The following is a 16,215-nucleotide window of genomic DNA, read 5'->3' as shown; positions in this document are numbered from 1 at the left end:
GTTTAAGTTTATTAGAGATATTGAGCTAAGTACTAGTTCAACTGGATTATTTTTCAGATACAACGACGGGTTTCAAACAAATGTATGTTACTAAATAAGCTTTCGCGATGCGTTACCTAAACATATTTTGAATCTTCAGTGCGTTATGTTTCGGTTGTTACAACCAACCCGGCGTGTTCTAGTGTTTGCATTTTAATAACCACAAATATTTAACCCATCTTTCAAATAAAGTGCGCTAAATTGTACAACGCTTATCAACCGCAACAAGTAACAGTGCCTAGGTAAACAACTGCCTAAACTCAAAGTGGCCTCAGAAAGGGAGTGAAAAAGCGTGTATGAATCAGAACCGGTGTTGGTGTTGATACGGCCGCGGCGTATTATTGCCGGCATATCAGTTTGGCCGCCTGGTGGCATATCAGTGTGGGGTGTAAAAAAAAGCCAGAGAGTTTCGCAAAAAAGGGTAAAAAACCCGTCCTTCCCAATAGGCAGTGGAACCATCGGGACACAGAATCGCAACATGCCCAATTTCTATCGAACGGAAATTAACAAAACGGAATGGGAGGTACCGAAGAAGTATCAAACCCTGACACCGGTTGGTAGCGGAGCCTACGGGCAGGTCTGGTAAGTGTTTTATCGCTTACATAACTAATTTGTGTAATATACGTCTGACCTGTACTAGTTTTTGAGGTTAACTGCCCCATGTTTGCCTGCCATTATCTTCTAAAGTATCAATCATTATGATATTGAACCGTCTATGGTATTTGAACAGCAGTTGAACTTCAATAATTTAAAAAAAAGTTCGTTTAAGTAAGAAACTTGCGAAAGATACAATCAAAACGCCTTCCAGAGGTGGTCGTCAGCAGCCTTTTCGGAAAAATTCATTTGAGATGCTTGCCAGCAAAAGGATAATGAATTCAACGCGAAAGATAAACCACGACCTTTTATCGTAGATATATATTCTTCGCACATGTGTGCAACGGAACGCACAAAATCAAAACCACCCATGGACTTGATCGGAAACGAATTATGCCATCAACTTACCAAGCCTCCCAGATGCTGTGGTTCTCGCGGCGAATGGTTGTTTCATTGACGCATTTTTTTATATACTTCCCTTTTCCAATTTGATTTGCGCAATAAACCGGTTCCGGAAGGCCGCGGGTGCGGGTTCAGGGCACATTGTCGCACCGAAGACGACGCTCCGTGCCTATAGGCATACATATATGTACGAAGGTGCCTTTTGTCCCGAAATCTTTGCTCTATCATCGTGGTTTTGTATTGCTTTTCCTTAATTTTCTTTCCTAACATCGTTTGGTAAAAATCATGGTTTACTTCGATGCGAGATACTGGTTTTGGGGGAATCGTTTCATCCTTCAATTTGTTACTGATTTATTTATTTTTTTCTATAATTGCCCAAGATTTGGTAACGTTTTTTGATGCGATCATTTTGTTAGTTTTTTTTTAATTCTATCTATTTGGTTCAAATTAAAAAAGGCCACCTTACTTCGTTTCTAAACCTTCACATCGAAATATACACGTTTCAAGAAGTTTACACCAATCTTCAAAGAATGAATTGCGTGTTTTTGTACCACTTTTTTTCTTACGTTTCTGATTTCAATACCATGCCGTCATTCTTCCATTCGCTGCTTATACCATGTGTAAAATCCGGTATGTGGGTAGACGGTGTGGTTCTCCTGCCTGTTCGCCGTAACCTTGGCATCCAACCATACCATGGCAATATTTTCCTCGTCTTCATCTTCATAGTTCGAGGACAAAAAGATGGGCGAATAGTGTCGATCACATGGCGGGAAAGATGTTGAGGTGGATCAAACGACGCTTAGCATTTTATGTGTCAGAATATGTTTGAATTTCCATGATCATTTGTTTGTTGGAAAAACGACATTATTTAGTACGATGGCATTTACTAAGGTTCGAGAATCTCACTCATCAAATATGTACTCTGCATCAGAAAGGCGCTTTATACACCTCTCATTTTACCTGCAAACAAATATCACCAGCTTCGTAATGGACTTCGGATATCTCATTGCTATTTCAAAGATAAGATAAGATGCCGTCGAATAATTCCCCCCTATACACTCACGTAATACGGCCAAGAGGCTTGTGATGCCGGGGAAAATTGCAGCATAGGCTCATGAAAATTATTCACCAAGTGCGAGTCTATGATAGGTCAATGTTGAAACATGTAACCAAATTAAATCTTCATTAAACTAGCCGCGCTCGCTGAAGACACTTTCTCTATCGTTTCTTCTTGCGTCATACTTCTTGCGCGTGTTATATCATATCGTTTACCGGAATAGTGATTTATAATTATAATCCTTTTGATGTCAGCTGTTGCTCACCATTTACCTTTAGCGCATAGAAAAGAGTCTTAAGGTTGATAATATTTTTTTATCCGTACAATAATAATGTTCGTTTTATGATTGAACGTTTCCGGTGCCGGTATCAATATTGCATGTCAGCAACATCACCAAACCATAAGCCAGGTTCTATTAAATATTATCAACGCATTTTTAGTGCTTACGAAATAATACTTTTACAGCAGGCAGCAATATGCAAAAAGATGTTAGTTCAAATGTTTTAAACTTGTGACATATTGTAATGTTATTCCATCTTAAAAATCCTACAAACCTACCTACATCTGGCATGAATGAATTTTGCTAACGCATCCAACGATCTGCTACGTGCCTCGTCCATCTCGCAGAACAAATCCTGGCATCACGGTCAATTTGCAACAATCGATCAGCACGAAACTGCATCCAATGTACAGTGAATCTGCTGCTTGTGTGATGCCAGCCACGAGTGTGCGGTCACCGGAGGCAGCCGTTTGTTTGTTTGTATGACGAAGCAGCGAAATGTTGGCAATTGCGTCTCAATAGCCACCTTGATATTTATGCAGGTGGAAGTGGAAGAAACGGGGGCTAACCGGGAGCTTGACAAATGTTGGAGATTTGAAGCTACAACCTGGCTACAAGTTGAGAGGAAAAGATTATTATTTAATGTAAATTTTTTTTTCTATTTTATTCGATGTTGGAGTTTGATCGGTTAAAATTTTATCAAAAAATGGTTCCAAAGATCCCGCCGTAATTGGTTTTGGTTTCTTTTGATTTTGTTTCCCACCATTTTAAATCACAATATTTAGATTTCTTTTCCCGCGGCATTTTAGCCATTGCTAGCGCAGCTAGTTGCTATTTTGTACACCTGAATCCACAGTGGTACCGGTACTGGTTGGTGGATGTAAACGATCGAGGTGTGAATAATTAGCCTGCAGTTTCTGTTTCGTTTTACTTGACGACGCCTAGAGCAGTGCCTCCTGCCGATATTGGACGGTCTCGTTGAAAATGTGCTATAAATAACACGGAAACGACTGAAGATTCGTCTAAACAAACGTATTGGCCAACAGTAAGAAGCGCGGTGCTAGACTATGCCCCGATGGCCACTAAAAAAGTATAAGAGTAAAAACCAAAACTGCCCCGTTGGCTGCGAAAAGTGTGTAATACACTCGCAGAGAACCACTGTGTACGTTGAATGTAGATAAATTTTGAAGGTCCCATATTATGGGAACCGGATGCAATGGTCTAGCCGCTGGTGGGTATGAATTATAATGAAAACATCGCAATATATTGCTTGTATGAATGATTCCATCTAAGGTGAACTTAATAACCTTAAAAGTAGTTTCTTTGAATTATTGAATGCAAATTAACGCATAGGAGAGTCATACCTCCGTTAGTAAACAGAATTTTGTGTCTTTGTTCTAAAAATTGTAAAAAAATTATTTTTGATACTGATATCTCCAATAAAACTATGTTTACAGTCTTTCTAAAATTTTATTGTGATTTTAGCATTTTACTTTCTCTACATTAGGAGATTTTACCCTAGCTACTGAAATTAATTTTTGGGTTTGAGTGTGGCATAAGTAAAATCAAACAGGTACCGACGTAAAAGAATACTACGACTAGAACGATGAAATCAAATGACTAATCACAATAAGTGCGAAAAAAAAAATACACGCACAAACATATCTTTTTATTTGTCTGATGTAATTTTAATGATTATATAATTGATATATTAAAAACAGATTTAAAAGTGCTAATCATAAAATGAGTACGGATTATGTGCATACATTATATTTTAAGCTGTATATTGTTGCCTTGAAAATATTATATCATCAGGGCAAAATATTGAAAAAAAGAACCTGTGGAGAAAAGAACCATTAACATGAATTTTATTCTGAGCTATCATAAAATTATGATATAAATTGTTTAAAGTTTTGTTAAACGAATTATGATGCTATATATGTGTATATTAAAATACCAGCCCTATCAACAGCCCACAATCGATTTGATTCCTTTTGTTATCCTTCTACCCATCTACTTCCAGTTCCGCTATGGACTCAGAACACAACGTTAAGGTTGCGATAAAGAAGCTCGCTCGTCCATTCCAATCGGCCGTACATGCGAAACGTACCTACCGCGAGCTGCGCATGCTGAAGCACATGAACCATGAGAACATTATCGGCTTGCTGGACGTTTTCCACCCTGGCGACAACACGCTCGATTCCTTCCAGCAGGTCTACCTCGTGACACACCTGATGGGTGCGGACCTCAACAACATCATCCGCACCCAGCGTCTCTCGGACGAGCACGTCCAGTTTCTCGTCTATCAGATCCTGCGCGGACTCAAGTACATTCACAGTGCCGGCATCATACACCGGGTGGGTACCAGGTCTAGCTGTCTCGTTTTGTTTTCCCCAGGCCAACCGGGTGGTCTGACCATGTGGCCATGGCACGAAATTAGCCACCCTCTCGAAGGCCGTGTTGTCATAAAATATCGATCAACTGTACAATTATCCCCCCCTGTTGGGGTTGTCCACCGCGTTTTAACGTTTGCTTTTCTCTCTTCGCCGTAGGATCTGAAACCGTCCAACATTGCCGTGAACGAGGACTGCGAGCTGAAAATACTAGACTTTGGGCTGGCTAGACCGACCGAGAACGAAATGACCGGCTACGTCGCGACACGCTGGTACCGTGCGCCTGAAATCATGCTCAACTGGATGCACTACAATCAAACCGTAGACATTTGGTCGGTTGGCTGTATCATGGCGGAGTTGCTGACCAGCCGGACCCTTTTCCCCGGCACCGACCGTATCCTTTTTACAAACAAAAATGAATGAACAAATATTACCTTAAATGCGTTTGCACACCATTTTCTTTTGGTGCGTGGGTGGTGGCACGCTGTTGTGCATTGGATTTATATCCTGGCTGTGTGGTTCGCTATTTCTGCTAACATGGTGTTCCTTATGGTGTCGGTTATGCATGCATGTAGCTTAAACTGTTACACTCTCCTGGATGTTAAATTCTTACACACTCTTCTGGATGTTCATGTTTCTCAAGCCTGTTTCAGTTGGATTTTTGTTAGATTTCTATCAAAGTTCGCTTCCTTTTCGAAGCATACACTCCGATCCGTGTCACTAACACGTTTAGCCAGTGGTGTGCAAAAAGAACCCTAAACGTAACTTTCTTAAAAAAAGCCCGCCTTTCCGGGCTTCCGTTGAATGTGATTTTCTTTCACCCCGATGGCTTCCCGATTGGGACGGATTACTCCCGGTTGCGTCGACAACAAAACAACACAATCGCGCTTCCATTTTGCTATCATTTCACAGACATTCACCAGCTAAACCTTATCATGGAGATACTCGGCACGCCGAACGATGAGTTCATGGCGAAAATATCCTCGGAAAGTGTGAGTAATCTTTGACCGGAATAGTGTCTTTTTAAAACCCTTCTTTAGCGAGACTGCAATACTTCATCGGTTATTTGGCTGTTTTTGCTTGCTTTGCTTCAGGATATGCTATCAAAAATTAACAAACGAAACAGTTGAAAGCTCACGAGCGTTCTACACATTTCCTGTAAACCTGATCGCAACTGCATATCGATCTTCTTCCGGTGTGTGAACCAATTGGTTCCGTTAGAAATGACAGGGTCAGTTGACGTTCTAAATCTCAAAGTAGAAAAGCATTACAATTTATCATACAACCCAACCTAACCTCGTCCATCTTGTATCCATTGCGTCAACGTTACATTTTCTGCATTGGCCTGCCCCCGAGAAGAACGTCCACCCATGAACTCACCGCTAATAACCTCCTTTTGCAATGCACGGCACCCAAGTGCAGTTGCCCTAAACTGTTGCCAGTCTCACTTGCAACAGGGTGGGCAGTCAGTAATGATTAAAAAAAACCGTAGGCGCACGCCAAGTCGTGACGGCGACAAACGATGCAAAAGGCGCCAGGTTTTTAGAGCAGTTGCTAGTTGAGAGAGTAAAGGTTGCACAAATGCACTTGGACGTTGTGTCCATTAGGATGATAGGATGATTGAGGTCGATAAGAGGTTGAATTTTTTATATCCTTTATTGACGCATTTAAATAAATAAAAGTAAACGGGTACGCTTCCGGGATTCATGCGTGTACGCATTGCAAAATTAGACCGTTGCTGTTCAAAGTAGTGCATATAGAATAGAACCCTTCACACTAGACGTTCACAGAGGACGTACAATCGGTGTATAAAATCGAACATAGATAAAAAAGCGTTTGTTTTATAACTCTCTAATAATGGTTGAAAGGATTGTTATTTTACTGTAGCTGAATTATATAATCTGTATTATGTAATTGCTCAAAAAACACATTCGCATCCTATTCAGCTATGTCCATTTGCATTTTTTTATGTATGTCACTGAATCTACGTGTTTCTGTGGCTCTTTACGTTTTCGGTTTTTTATTATTTTGTATAATATGAGTACGAATGTGTCTAGTTGCAGCGAGCAATTTTATACACCTTCTTTTTATTAATTTTCTAACGCTTGGCATTATTGAAGACATTTTTCTACACCTCAGCTCGCCAGCGTATGCTACCCGAATAGAATGCATTTAATTTGTCACGGCAACATTGCCTACAGAGAACTGTCGTGACATTTTTGCGTGAACTATTCTCGCGCGTGTGTGCCTGTGCTTCTCGTTACTGATTGACTATCCAGCGGTAGAAGTTGTAACGCGGAGAACGGTAAAGCCATCATTATGTCCAATTCGAATAGCATTCTACAGATTCCTGTCCTCTTTTTTTGCTGCATTTGGATTTTTCTCTGCTACTCGATTTGAAGTCGTGTTCTACGACTTCATCGCTATCCTATTCTGTCTTGTTTCTCGGTGTGTGCCCAGTTCGATTGTGTCTCGAAGCATGCCCTAATGCAATACGAACCGAACCGGATTTATCTAGCAGACGCAGCCCGCGAACGGTGTCGGAAAAATGATGGAAACATGGACGCTAGGAAAAGGGCTTGCCAATTTAGGCTGCAACCGGCGGCGGCATGATTCAACCCTTGTCTAGCATTCGTGACCGAGCCTCTGTGAAAGGGTGCAGATGTATATATGTATTAATGTTTGCTCAAGTCATACGTTTCTTATCAAACTGAAGTGTGGGAAAAAAGGGTGGAGGGGGGGGGGGGGGTTTGAGCTTTTTTGTATTGGTACAACTTGTCATTCGAACATGAGGTGCACTTACGACAACGCCGGGGCCTTATCATCATTCCATTCCGGCACCTACACTTGCACTGGCATCCCTGTTAAGGCACACGAGAAAAAAGATCGCGCACTGATTAAGTCATTATCCGTCGTGTTGCAGCCATTTCGGTTTCGACACATTAGGATTGGATGAACATTCAGGGCTTGGACTGTGTTTTATCATTGTGAAACTGCTTGAAACATGTTTCCTACGCTTCTAGTTGAATGAACATCAATTAGTAGCCTCATACCGCTTCCAACTTGGGGAAGAAAGGTGATGAATGTTTATTGGGTTTTTATTGCTTATGCATATAAATGAATGGTATTTTTGGCAAGAGAATGGCAATTGTTTCTATAATGCACAGGCATTAGGGTTAAAAAAATTGTGATCAAAAAAAGGAAGATTTTTAGACAAAAAAAAACTGGCTTGCCGAAACCCGGGATTGAACCGGGGACCTTTAGATCTTCAGTCTAACGCTCTCCCAACTGAGCTATTTCGGCTGGTGGGGGGATGTCTAGTTACAATGAATCTGGCGTTGTTCATGGGCTCCCATATTTTGTGGAGTTACCTAGAGTCCTAAATCACGTACAATATATGTTTAATACTTTATAGTAAATACGAACATGAATACAAATGTCTAGTATAATTGTCTAAAAGAAAATTGGTGGAAGTTCTGGCTATTAATCTGGATATAATACCTAAAACGAATTTAAAAATATACAAACTGTACGCATTCGCTATATACTTTCCGACTACTGTTCGGATTTAAACATATATGAACAGATAATACATTCAAACATCATATCATCCTTTTCGGCCTTTATCATAAACTTATCCCGAGGTATTTTGTGCTAAGGGGGCAGTGGCAACAATCACAAATTAAAATTCGAAGAAAACTTGCTCATATATATTTGTTCCTAGTGCCTTTTTCAATCCTTGCATAAAAAATGACAAGTTATTTATGATGTATAAAAAAACTTCGTGGGGAATGGATTTTCTCCTCATTGCCGAAACCCGGGATTGAACCGGGGACCTTTAGATCTTCAGTCTAACGCTCTCCCAACTGAGCTATTTCGGCAGGTGGGGGGCGGGGCATTTAAAATCATTCTGAATAGGTTTGTTCTGGTAGTTAGTCGGACGGACAGGTTGAAAGGTTATGATCATTACATTATTTGCCGGAAAAAAGCATTTTGTTCTCTAACTACATATTTTTGAGATCATTTATTCTCATTTTATCAGTCACTATCAGAGTCAACATCTTAGATGCAAAGGATGCCCGCTAATAATCTCAACTATATGTGGCCACGACAGTTTTACTTCTTTTTTATTGGCGCAACGAACGTTCAATGTTTGCCTAGTAAAATTTTCTGTGAGTCCTCCATTGGCAGTCCTCCTGGCAAACATAAGGATATATGCTATTACAAAAACTGTGTGTGTTCGAACATTTTGGTTTTACTGTTGGTATTCAAAATAGCTTCCAGTAACATTATTTGGTGATTATTTAAAGTGAACAAATTTACTTTTTTTAAATGAATAGTATAAACAGTACAAAAAGTTAAAAGGACGTGCTTATTGAACACATGTATGCTGACATTAAAAAAACAAGGACTTAGGAAATCTTTAGTAGTTGTCATCTCGCAAAGCACTGACGGAAAATGCTCTGGCATAATTATTGCATGCGCTGAATTTAAAATGATAAGTTTAATTTTATTGATTATTGTTATTGTCATTACTAATCATCTGTTGGAAATTTGCTTAAAAAAGCATATTTAGTATAACTATTGCATTTAGTATTTATAAAATAACAAGCTAATGCAAAATTAATATTTTATACTTTTTCTAATATAATAATAATAGTTAGGTGTTAGAAAAGTATTACTGATATGAAAATACGTGATAGTTGGAAAAGATAATGTTGGTAAAGGAAAAAAGAGTTGTGATTGCCGAAACCCGGGATTGAACCGGGGACCTTTAGATCTTCAGTCTAACGCTCTCCCAACTGAGCTATTTCGGCGGATGGTGATGAGGTGCTTAATGATAACTAGTACATGCCATCATACCATCATAGCATACGTATATTGGGTCTTGTTTTATGATATCGACAGACATCAGATATCTAGCTCCTATCGTATAATTCTAAGCTTCTAATAAATATTTTGCATATTATTCTTGTTAGCTTGAGTAAACTATACTAACATTTCCATTTTGCATGGAATTAAACCTTATGGAATGGTAATTATAACGCGTTTAGCCAATCTAGCATGTTGGTTGAAACCTTAACTTTGAACAACAATACTGTGTCCTGCCACGCTGCTCTCATATTCTTACGTATGCAAATGTATTGTGGACTGGCATTATGGCATGGCATCGACAAATGAAATTAAAAAAAAACTGTAAATCTTGACGACCAAACACGTGTCCCGACACTCAGATATCGACCATCTGACTCGGGTAATGTTCTTCTGTGGAGCGCCCAACGAAGAGCTTATGCAAAAAATCACCAGCGAAGAGGTAGCGCAACAGCTTTCTAGCCTTTATGGATGTATTTATTGTTCGCACAATCGATATTATTTTTAAAATATAATATCAACTTTTAACAATGCATTACGAATTATCAGAGACATTTATTTATGACACCCTTCTGATTGTGCAGGCACGACACTACATCAAATCGCTCCCGAAAACAGAGAAACGCAATTTCAGTGACGTGTTTCGAGGTGCCAACCCGCTTGCCATCGATCTGTTGGAGAAAATGTTGGAACTGGATGCCGACAAGCGAATAACTGCCGAACAGGCCTTGGCTCATCCGTAAGTGCAAGGGGGTTTGGTGAAAGTATGGAAGCAGTCACATAAATCCTTGCATTCTTTGCACTCTATTTGCATGTAGGTATTTGGAGAAGTATGCCGATCCATCCGATGAACCCACGTCCACGCTATACGATCAGAGTTTCGAGGATATGGACTTGCCTGTTGAGCGGTGGAAGGGTATGATGTGTTCTGTAGTCTTGCTGGCCGACCATTGTCTAACATTAGACCGTTTTGTTTCCAGAGCTGGTGTTCCAGGAAGTGGTCAATTTCGTCCCACAGCAGCACGCGCACATTGGTGGCGGTGAGCCTCAGGCGTAAATCTAGACGCAATCGAGGTGATCCGTGCACCCTTAGCCCAGTGCCAGCGTCGGTGTTGTTCGTTCAGTGCATTTTCGTGAGGGGATGATGCAAAAAGAAAAATGCGCTTGACGTACTCTCCGACAATCATGTATTCTAATGTCGATAAGTTTTTGCTGATAAGTCCGGGTTGCTGGGTATAACTAGGTAGAAAGAATTGGCGGCACAAGATAGAGTGGGAATATGGAGAAGACGGACATTGTAACAGGATGTAGTTTTTTTTAACGAATTCCCGTATTCCTAAATGTAGCGAAAAGACCAGAAATTACGAAAAGATGCTCGGCATATACATTAGATGTGCTGTTGTCGAATCTTATGCAAGATCAGAATTGAACCGGACAGGAGGACTTGTGTCCTTGTGCAAAATTATGCACGTGCAACAAAAAGTTGTCAAAGTATTGACCCACGTAAAATGAGAACGGTAAGGAGGTTTGCTCTCATCCTAATTCCAGCTTTTCAAAACAAATTTATAATCCTACAGTTTGACTACTGCACCTACAACTCCAACTCGCTTAGAAAAGAAAAAAAGATCAGAAGAATCAAATAAACTACGGCCGAATAAAAAAACAAAACGGTTGTCGTTTACAACCGTAAATAAAAGTGTACTTCAAACAATAACATTAACGCAACTATTTGATACGAATAAAATACCTACGGTTATACTGTAGCTCAGTCATAAGATGTTATTGTCGTTGGAATAAATGTTAAAGCAATGGTTATCTTGTATTTATTGTTTTACGATAAACTTGTCTACGGCTGTAATGTTCGTAGCCCTTTTTAATCGTGATATAAAATCATACGCTGGATGGATAGTCATCAATCTATTATGTCATAGCGCATTGGTTAAATAACGTCTTGGTGAGCTTTCCCTCAGTGTGTTTCCGTAGTGTAGTGGTTATCACGTCTGCTTCACACGCAGAAGGTCCCCGGTTCGAACCCGGGCGGAAACAAATACTTTTTTTTATTTTTCTCTGTTACTAGTTGAAATTCATTCCATGGCTGCAGCTCAGCTCTAGCTCCATGGCTATGCTGTTGAGGAGGATTTTTGTGGTAAAATGTGTGATGTTGCTTTTTTCGAAACTATCTGCAAAAGTCCAAGATTTTCCATACAAATCGATCGATAAAAATACTACCTCTCCGCTGGTATGCTGCGTTTCGAATTTTTGTGTGAAAGCTGCGACAAATAACATTTATTTACTTTTCTAAAAGGAAGTTCCTCAAGATTTATCTCGTTTCTTTTATGAAATTTCATAAAATGTTGAGTGTTATTTTTGTTTGAAACTGTCTTCAAAGTTACGTGTTCAAATATGGCTGGAAATTCAATAAAAAAAAAGACGCACAGTTTGTTGCAGCACAAATATATATATAGATATGTTTTATTGTAACTGTTCTCCGTCTAAGTGGTACTGGTATTTAAATGTTTAAATTATTTTCCCAAGATCGTCGTCGCCCCCCTTCGTTTCTCCCTTTTATTTATATCCTCCTCCTCTCCTCTCGATGTCGTTGTCGTTGCTGTGTCACAATGGCTACACTATAAATAGGCTCTGCCTAATGAATGGTCACCGTTTTCTGCCTCTAAACAGCTAACAGATGTCGAGATGCAGCAGGTGGGTATAGATCCGTCACACTATTATTCAACAGCAGCAACCTCGGAATGCTCTAAGCAAAAAGGACATTATTATGTTATTGCCGGACTAGCTCCGTAAGTGAATGGAAAACGATCAAACTAACAATCGATCTCTTGCCTTATTGCGTGCGTGATGATCTTCTCTTACTATGATGCACTCCAACAGTGTCCTAGGCTCTGATCCTCCTAGAGCCACTCGCTTATCACACGCATTTTCTTGATGTTTGCTGTGTCTATTTGTCTCATTGTTGCTAAGCTGTTGTATTACTAACACTTCGTATTATTGGCTCTTGCTTTGTTTTTTTGTTTAGGAGTTTTTTTCTTCCTAAAAGGAAAATGCATCGTTCTCTCTCTCCCTCTCTCTCTTTCTGTCTCTCTCTCTCTATTTGACTAGTACACCAATAGTGATAATATGTAAGAGTAGTTTGATGCTTGTTTGTACTGTCTGTTAAGCCTTTCAGTCCTGATCCATTCTACACTCCTGCCTATCTCTATCTCTCTACAAGGGCAACTCGCCTATCTATGCCTGAATGCACTGGAATATAAGTGTGTGATAGCGTGGATTATAATGTAGCGATTAGCTGATCGAGCAGTCACAGGATTGCACGATCTACTCCTGCCCGAAGCCAAGCAGTTTGCCGACCTTGGCCACCACAGATGGCGAAGTTGGGTTCTTCTTGGTCAACTCGCCATCACCTCCTGTGCCTTTGAGCAACCAATAGCTGGCAACACCGACCAGTGCAGCCGTTTGGATGAGCTGGTAAAGGAAGGCGTTCTCCTGCTCGAAGGCAGCCATCTTCACTCCACCGTCCATGTAGCGAACGAGATCCGATTCAACAATTCGCTTTTCAGCAGTGCGCCGTAGTACACCTTCATGGCGATCCTGTTCGAAGCGTCGCTCAGATTGCTCACGGCGAGTGGCTTCAGAAGATCGTTCCAGTTCTTCACGACGTTCCTCCCGTTCCTGACGACGTTCGTAACGATCCTCGCGACGTTCTTCACGTTCCTGGCGGCGTTCTGAACGATCCTCGCGACGTTCTTCCCGTTCCTGACGGCGTTCATCTCGATCCATTCGCACCTCACGGCGTTCGCGAACTTCTCTGCGTTCTTCTCGGTCGTTGCGACGCTCCGCTGGGTTGTCACGGCGCTCTGCCCGATCAACACGACGTTCCTCGACTTCTTCTCGACGCTCAGCTCGTTCCATGCGACGTTCCGATCGTTCATCTCGACGTTGCACACCATCTTCACGTCGCTCTGCACGTTCCAAGCGACGATCCATTCGTTCTGGGAGTCGTTCCTCTAGTCGATTCTCTCGTTCCATATTATTCTGTCGCCGTTCAGCTCGAGTTGCACGATTTTCTGAGCGTTCCTCTCGTGCATTGCGACGTTCCTCGCGATCCAGTCGATCTTCGAGACGTTCCTGGAGATCGTTTTGACGATCTGCTCGTTCCTCGCGTCGTTCAGCTCGATTCAATCGACCTTCCGATCGCTCCTCTTGTTCGGTACGACGCTCTTCACGGCGATCCTCTCGTTCCACTCGATCTTGGAGGCGATCCTCTCGCTCATTGCGACGTTCCTCTCGTTCCAGGCGGCGTTCTTCATCACCCTCACGCCGTTCAGCTCGTTCGAAGAGTCGTTCAGTTCGATCCTCACGCCGTTCCTCTCGATTCATTCGCTCTTCGGAACGTTCTTCTCGCTCGTTTTGTCGTTCGTTGAGACGCTCGGCACGTTCCAACCGCTCCTCACGTCGTTCAGCTCGATCCACTAGCTCTCCAGATCGTTCCTCTCGTGCATTGCGACGCTCCACACTGTCCTCACGACGTTCCTCGCGATCCTCACGCCGATCGTCTCGTTCCAAACGGCGTTCCGCTCGATTCCTTTGATCCTGAAGCCGTTCGTTTCGCTCAGTACGGCGATCCGCTCGTTCTGCTCGTTCCATTCGCTCTTGGAAACGATTCTCTCGTTCATCACGACGTTCCGCACGATCCTCACGTCGTTCCATTCGATTTTGCAGGCGTTCCTCGCGTTCTTCTCGACGTTCCTCACGACGTTCCTCACGGCGTTCCTCGAAACGGTCACGAGTCTCACTGTGTTCAGCTTCGCCTCTTTCCCTACGTTCCAGCTCACGCCGTTCGTCCGCTTGACGAGCTACCATATTCCTTGCTCGTCCTTCAGCCATCTCAACACGGACACGATCCTCATCCTCGTGACGTTCCACCCGCTCAACGTCACGACGCTCGCGCTCGTTCAGGACTACACGGCCAACTCGGTCACCGTGGTCAGCCTTCCCGAGCCACTCGTCACCCCGCCGAGTTTGCACCACCCGGTTAAACAGCAGCAGCCGTTGTTCCTGATCCTGATCCAATCGATCGATACGCCGATCAGAATAATGCTGCCGTTCACCAACGTCATCGGTGCACGTTTCCGCCACCAGAGCACGTCCTTCGTGAGCCAACGAGGCCACACACCGCACACTCGCCACCAACCCGATGCAGACGACCATGAAAATGGTTCCACGTTTCGCCATCGTCACGTATCCTGCACTCATCGTAACTTGAACTTCAACTCGAACTTCAGCTTTTCGTCGGGGCAACTCAGAAGACCTCTTGCTAACACCTTCCGAATGAAACTGATACCCTTCGTAGTGCCATCTATCTGCTTTTATAGGGTCGTCCTAGCCTGCGACGCATCCTGTGGCCGAATTGGTTGGTTGAAAAATTACATTTAAACTTCAATTTCACACTTCACTAGTGCGATTGTGAGTGCGCGCGAATGGAACCCACCGAAAAGAGGGGTTGTCAGAGGGTAACAGGACATTTTCATTGATAAGTTACCACAACGGGCCGGATCCTGCAACCCCCTTTCGAACCCTTCGAGCAGGGTAAAAAGCGTGGGAAAACGAGCCGATCAGCTTTTACTGGGAGTCCTTTCCCTCCTCCGTAAGGATAAGGATGAAAAAAAGGACGTCGCTTGGCGGCCATTGATGCCGGTGCCTGGCACGTTGCCGATAAGGATAAAGCGGCGCAATTGATTGCTTTCCAATTGCATTACGGTGACGTCATCGGGGAAAGCTTTCGCCGTCATTCGATTAACCACAGTACGCAGGAAACGCACTGTCACACGGTGTTGTTTCTGTTTTGCAGTTGGCCATGAAAATCACAACCATCTGGTTTTGCAACGCATTTCCATGGTAATGGGTGCTTTTACACTCAGTCAGTGTACTTGCAAATGGCCGATTTGATGAAGAGCAATCTGAGCTTATTCGTGCTATTTGGCTTTTTACAGCAAATCAGTATATACATATGTAGAAAGGTAAACAATATGGTCACAGGAGATAGGTTTTACAATTTACTAACAATTTGCAAAACATTTATTTTATTAGCTGTGTTTATGGATGGTTATAAATGCACAATTAATTGTATGCAAACACACACAAAAAGAACAGAAAATACATGAACACTTCGGGCGGGATGTGTTCTTTTTGACAGTTGAATTTAAAGTATTTTAATATCTAGTTAAATCGACCCAGTTGGCTAAAAAAAATGAAAAATGTAAAAGAAATTTAATGAAATAGCGGATGGATTTATTTCTCAAACTACTTCTTGAAAATTGAATACGAATTCCTAATCAGTTGGATTTAAAAAAACAACAACTGCATGTAATATTTCTTGCTTCGATTTTTATTAGAAAAAAATTAAATTCACACTTATAAATTTTACATGTTTTTAATTAATCTCTTCTCCCGCTGATCAGTGTTTTACATAATTCTCGGCTCTTCCATGGCTTCATAATTCCTGCTGTTCTTCCAAACCGTGCACTTATTCATAGTTGAAAACATCTTTACTTTTTGCTTGT

The 16,215-nt window shown here is 41.8% G+C and overlaps 2 protein-coding genes and 4 non-coding genes across 6 annotated transcripts; 2 read left to right on the top strand and 4 right to left on the bottom strand.

Moving 5' to 3' along the window:
- The first annotated feature begins 205 nt into the window (after positions 1 to 205).
- LOC128720723 (mitogen-activated protein kinase p38b-like) lies at positions 206 to 11,442 on the top strand. Its single transcript, XM_053814416.1, has 7 exons — positions 206 to 621; positions 4,396 to 4,729; positions 4,925 to 5,159; positions 5,678 to 5,757; positions 10,222 to 10,376; positions 10,456 to 10,553; positions 10,618 to 11,442. The coding sequence occupies exons 1-7, from the start codon at positions 518 to 520 to the stop codon at positions 10,692 to 10,694; spliced, it is 1,083 nt and encodes a 360-aa protein (XP_053670391.1). The 5' UTR covers positions 206 to 517; the 3' UTR covers positions 10,695 to 11,442.
- Positions 7,996 to 8,068, bottom strand: Trnaf-gaa (transfer RNA phenylalanine (anticodon GAA)). Its single transcript has one exon. It is a non-coding gene; the product is annotated as a tRNA-Phe (tRNA).
- Positions 8,574 to 8,646, bottom strand: Trnaf-gaa (transfer RNA phenylalanine (anticodon GAA)). Its single transcript has one exon. It is a non-coding gene; the product is annotated as a tRNA-Phe (tRNA).
- Positions 9,510 to 9,582, bottom strand: Trnaf-gaa (transfer RNA phenylalanine (anticodon GAA)). The gene has a single exon. It is a non-coding gene; the product is annotated as a tRNA-Phe (tRNA).
- Positions 11,443 to 11,610: 168 nt separating the features above from the next.
- On the top strand, positions 11,611 to 11,683 carry Trnav-cac (transfer RNA valine (anticodon CAC)). Its single transcript has one exon. It is a non-coding gene; the product is annotated as a tRNA-Val (tRNA).
- A 1,287-nt stretch (positions 11,684 to 12,970) lies between these two features.
- LOC128726436 (trichohyalin-like) lies at positions 12,971 to 14,908 on the bottom strand. Its single transcript, XM_053820252.1, has one exon. It carries the CDS (start codon positions 14,906 to 14,908, stop codon positions 12,971 to 12,973), a length of 1,938 nt encoding a protein of 645 aa, XP_053676227.1.
- Between the last annotated feature and the right edge of the window lie 1,307 nt (positions 14,909 to 16,215).

This window comes from Anopheles nili, chromosome 2 (assembly GCF_943737925.1).
Source record: "Anopheles nili chromosome 2, idAnoNiliSN_F5_01, whole genome shotgun sequence".
In the NCBI taxonomy this organism is placed as follows: domain Eukaryota; kingdom Metazoa; phylum Arthropoda; class Insecta; order Diptera; family Culicidae; genus Anopheles; species Anopheles nili.
Note: the sequence above shows the minus strand (reverse complement) of the source record. Positions and strands in the feature narration are given on the sequence as shown.